Source organism: Staurois parvus, unplaced genomic scaffold (assembly GCF_062004578.1).
Source record: "Staurois parvus isolate SC_StPar_1 unplaced genomic scaffold, SC_StPar_1.0 ptg000258l, whole genome shotgun sequence".
Taxonomy (NCBI): Eukaryota; Metazoa; Chordata; class Amphibia; order Anura; family Ranidae; genus Staurois; species Staurois parvus.
In genome coordinates this window covers 4832499-4837500 of record NW_028318054.1, presented here as the reverse complement: position 1 = coordinate 4837500, position 5002 = coordinate 4832499, and the positions used below count along the sequence as shown (strand labels likewise).

The 5002-nt window shown below is 46.8% G+C and overlaps 1 protein-coding gene across 4 annotated transcripts in view; it reads right to left on the bottom strand.

The window, feature by feature from the left end:
- The window catches only part of MAGI3 (membrane associated guanylate kinase, WW and PDZ domain containing 3), a 489943-nt gene extending 485178 nt beyond the window's left edge, over positions 1-4765 (bottom strand). For 3 of the 4 annotated variants that reach the window (XM_089681065.1, XM_089681066.1, XM_089681067.1), the window contains exon 1: positions 3484-4764. In XM_089681065.1, coding sequence (XP_089537191.1) covers positions 3484-3787 — 304 coding nt within the window. In that variant the 5' untranslated portion in view covers positions 3788-4764. Of the gene's footprint in view, positions 1-3483 lie in introns of all 4 variants that reach the window. The other variant, XM_089681068.1, reaches the window with a different exon arrangement.
- Positions 4766-5002: the final 237 nt, after the last annotated feature.

Here is a 5002-nt window from a genome sequence, read left to right as displayed (position 1 = left end):
GATCAAACGCAAACTGCATAGGTGTGAACCTAGCCTAACCGAACCGAACATAGCAGTCAGATGGAGCTGTACACATACTGTGGTCGCGATGCCTTGATTAATGGCCACGACAAAACCTACACCTGTATATGGGGCAGCAGTAGCTAAATGGTTAGCACCTCTACCTGGCAACACTGGGGTTTTATTTATTTCAGGTACTTATATAGCGCCGTCAATTTACACAGCACTTTACATACATATATTGTACATTCACATCAGTCCCTAACCCTCAAGGAGTGTACAATCTAAGGTCCCTAACTCACATTCATACATACACATACTAGGGCCAATTTAGACAGGGTCCAATTCACCTACCAGCAAGTCTTTGGAGTGTGGTAGGAAACCAGAGTAGCTGGAGGAAACCCACGCAGGCACAGGGAGAACATGCAAACTCCAGGCAGGTGGTGCCATTGTTGGGATTCAAACCAACGACCCTAGTACTGCCAGGCGGAAATGCTAACCATTTAGCCACTGTGTTGTCGGTTTGAATCCCAACCTTGACACTACCTGCATGGAATTTGTGCCTTTGTTGGTTTCCTCCCACACGCCAAGGACTTTCTGGTAGGTTACCCATATAAACTGGCCATAGTAAATATTAATGTGAGTTAGGGACCTTAGATTCTAAGCTCCTTGAGGGCAGGGACTGGTGTGGGTGTGTGTAAAATTCTATGTAAACTGTCATCTGTACTTAGCTGTAACAAATACCTCCTGTAGCATTCAGCGGGCTCTGAAAAGCAATGCACTGCAGATCACTTTTTAGAAGGACTGCAAGGGCTGCCAGGGTAAATAACCCATAAATTGGTTGTAAACCATTAAATATATGCATTGAAGTGACTGGCCTCAGAAGATACCCAGAGCTGAAACAAATCCTCCTACATCAAGTTGTACCTGTCTGTCTAGAGCATCTATTCAAAGTGCAGAATTTACACAGGATCTCTCAGCTCTGAAAAGCAGGCAGCTGAAGTTACACTCTGCAGAGGTAAGAGCTGATTGGGAGGAAAGGGACACTGGAACAGAGCTCAGGCTGTCTGCTGGAGGTCTTTCCTACCACCATCTTTTCTCTTGGCATCAGGAAACCTTGTCAGAAGTGACTCATGCTGATAGCAGAGGAATGAAGCAGCAGAAAGGAATGACACTTAGTACTCGCGGTACAAAACTCAGCAAAAAGCGGCAATCACGGTACCGCGTTTTTGCCGCGATTTGCGTTTCCCAGCAGCTGGCGGTCAGAGTAGGCTCATGTACATGAAACCTAAAGCATTGCCTGTGAACAATTTTGGATACCATAGTTCTTCGCCATTTCACGGGTGGGTGCAATTTGGAGGTTTGACATTATTGGTATCTACTTGATGTAAACCCATCTTTACATTTTACCCATATTGTGTTTGTGAGCACTAAAATGATCCTTAGTGGATTTTTTACCAAAAATATGGGTCTGATAAACATTTGCACTATGGGTGACATAAAAAAATTGCACCTACCACCATTTTATTCTCCAGGGTCCCTGCTTTCAGAAAATATACACAGGTGAATTTACTACAACTGGAGCAGACAGAATCTGCAACAGATGTGCATAGTAACCAATCAGCTTTACACTTGCAGTTGGAGGGCAGTAAAAACACACAGCTGTGTTTATACCACCCCTCACACGCTCCCCCTTAGGCCCTGTTCACATCTGAACGATGTTCCTGCATTGCTTTTTTGTGCATTTTTTATAGAAGCAGCATTTATTTCAATGGGCCTTCCTCTCACTGAAAATGTGCCAAGGACGCTTGTGTACCAAATTTTGGCACCAAGCCAAGAGCACTTTGCAACGCATGACAAGACAAGTGACTGTTAGCCACATTTGGGGTGCTGTTAAGGAATAACGACATTGCAAGCGCGTCGTGTTGAAGCACATGTTTCGCATACTTTCGCTATGCCGAGATGCAAATGGGGCCTAAGCTGCAAAGGCAGTCGTAAAGGGGTATACACGTGCCGCGGCCACTCCGCAACTGCCTCGTATGTATGCGACTGTGGCATGTGGTATGGGCGTTTGGAGGTTTAATCAGGCGAGGAGGAGGCAACATAACACCTCCTGACCTCTTGTCAAACACCCTCTGAGAAGTGACCCACAACGGATCACTCTTCTGAAGGCAATGCTAGTGTAAGCAAGCCCTTAAAGGATACGTTCACCTTTTTACCAAAAACAATGAATGCATATTTATTTGCAGGTAAAAAAATGTGAATTTATTACTTTTGGTTGCAGAAGCATGAATACCATTGCACTCATGATCAGCAGATTACTGATGCCATGCACGTCCTGTAGACCTGTCAGTAGATCTGCTTGCCCACTAAGGCTGTCAAGACTTGTAGTTTCTCATTCACAAAGGACTGTGAATGAGTGACGCGGCCAGGGGGCAGAGGCCACGTTTACACCCTGAATATGGCTGTAACATGTTATGAAAGGTGAACTTATCCTTTAAACTTTGAAAATGAAAGCTGGAAGCGGTTTGGTCGCCATGCACAGCCAATCCAAATTCTGTATGCTCGTAATCTTCAGGCCTAATATGTGATTCCTAACAGTGTGCAAGAATTTATTTTTTTTTCTTAAAAAAAAAGGACTAAGTGCCAGCTGACCTACGACAATGTGGTACAGCACGCATTTTTTTTTAACGTGTTGCAGTGCGGTAGAGCACGCATTTTTTAACCTGTTGCAGTGCGGTAGAGCACACATTTTTTTATGTGTTGCAGTGCGGTACAGCACACATTTTTTATGTGTTGCAGTGCGGTAGAGCACACATTTTTTTATGTTTTGCAGTGCGGTAGAGCACACATTTTTTTATGTGTTGCCGTGCTGTAGAGCACACTTTTTTTATGTGTTGCAGTGCGGTAGAGCACACTTTTTTTATGTGTTGCAGTGCGGTAGAGCACACTTTTTTATGTGTTGCAGTGCGGTAGAGCACACTTTTTTATGTGTTGCAGTGCGGTAGAGCACACTTTTTTTGTGTGTTGCAGTGCGGTAGAGCACACATTTTTTATGTGTTGCAGTGCGGTAGAGCACACTTTTTTTGTGTTGCCGTGCGGTAGAGCACGCATTTTTTTACGTGTTGCAGTGCGGTAGAGCACGCATTTTATTGTGCGCAGCATTAAGGTAGCCCATTCATTTCAATGGGCTGCCTAACGCATCAAGAAATGGATGGAACATCTTTGGCACCACACCACAGCAAGCGCCCTGTCAGTGGCATCGCACCTACAATAGTGTGAATGACCCCTCTTCTTTCATAGTTTCACGGTGTATTTTTTTATGAAGCAACTGGGGGGGGGGGGCAGCGATATCAGCGAACCTTGCATTTTCATGCAACATTCGCTTTAATATACTAAATGTACAAATGAAATGTCAGCATCTATACAGTACTTTATATCACAGCATTGTGCAAAGCAGAACAAGTTCTTAAACGCGCTTACCAGGCTTGACGGTCTTTAGCCGGATGGGCTCCCTGAAGTGCCTGATCACTGCTAGCGTATCTCGATGCGTAAGGCCGCTGACCGGTGTGCCATTCACCTCCAACAGTACATCTCCTTGGTTGGGTACCTTGCCGGCGATGTAGCTGGCCGTGTCCTCCCGTAGGCGGCCCAAATAAGGGAACTCCCCGAGTTCAGCGCCCCCGCGGATCTCCAGGAGAGCACTAGGGTCACCCCCCACTCCCGACAAGCCGCATTCCTGCACTTTACTTAGCCAGTGCTTCTTCTTCTTCAGGGTCTTGGACATGGTGCCTCATGCGGGAAAACCAGGACTGAGCCCACCACCACCAAGAACAGAATGGGAACGCTAACCAAAAAAAAAACAAACAAAAAACTTCCAGCCAATGACTTCAAATATCCAAAATATGTGATGGAGTCAGTTAGAGAGAGGAATGCTCTAATCAGTGACAGCGTTTGAATGGGCTACACATAACCCCAATCTATGACAGGCAGCTGTCACAACATGTAAACAGATCGCAATACAATGTAGCAGCAAAACAAAGCCATATTGCTGGCTGGCAACGATCTGAACGATGTGAGATCCAACCAATTCTAACCGATCAACATATCTGGTGACAAGGATACATACAATCAATGCATCCCAATGAAGGGATATGTCACCAGGCTACTGGAGATGGACACATGGGTCATCCCAAGCAAGGGACCACTCCTAGGATAGATCAGACAACTTAGTAAGGAGGAGATCTGCAGGTAAACAGCCCAATCTACACCAAGAAGAAGAAGATCTCCATAGATCAGCCAGGGAGGGGGCCAATCAGCATGCACACAGCACCAATACAGGACATTTCCAGGTACAAACCACAACTGTCACATATAGGAAGTTATGGAAGGGATCTCACAGATACTAGCCATAGGGATCAGATGACAGGCTGGTGACAACGTGCAGCCAATAGATGATAGAAGTCAGTGGGATCCTGCTGGTCCGAAGAGCTGACGATCTGTCCTATACAATGACACAGTCATAAGAAGGCTGTCACACTGGAAAGTTCTGCAGCAGAAGTTAGCCAGGGATGGGGGGGGTGTGCCAGGAAGCAGCTCTCCTGTCACTGGAACGCGAACACATGGAGTCGTGGGATATCAGAGGAGCCAAGGAGAAGTATCCATTCTTCTTCATATACCCTGCTCTGCTGTGATCCTCAAGCCGCCCGCTCCACTCCCTGCCCGGATGGTGCCTCTACGGCGACTAACAAGAGACTGCGAGCGACGGAGAGTGCGCAACCCAGAACCGGCCAAACCACACCCTCCTCCCGGCTAGACCCGCCCCGCCGCCTGGAACGTTTATGTTTTTCTGCGCTAACCGCGCCCCCTCCCGCCCACATTCCTAAATCCCTACACGCCCACTTGTCGGTCGCTCGTACTCTTTTCAGCTCCTTAATGACGTCAGGGGCTGTACGAGGTCGCCAGGTAGTGAGACATTGTTAAACGAGGAGAGGCGGGGCCA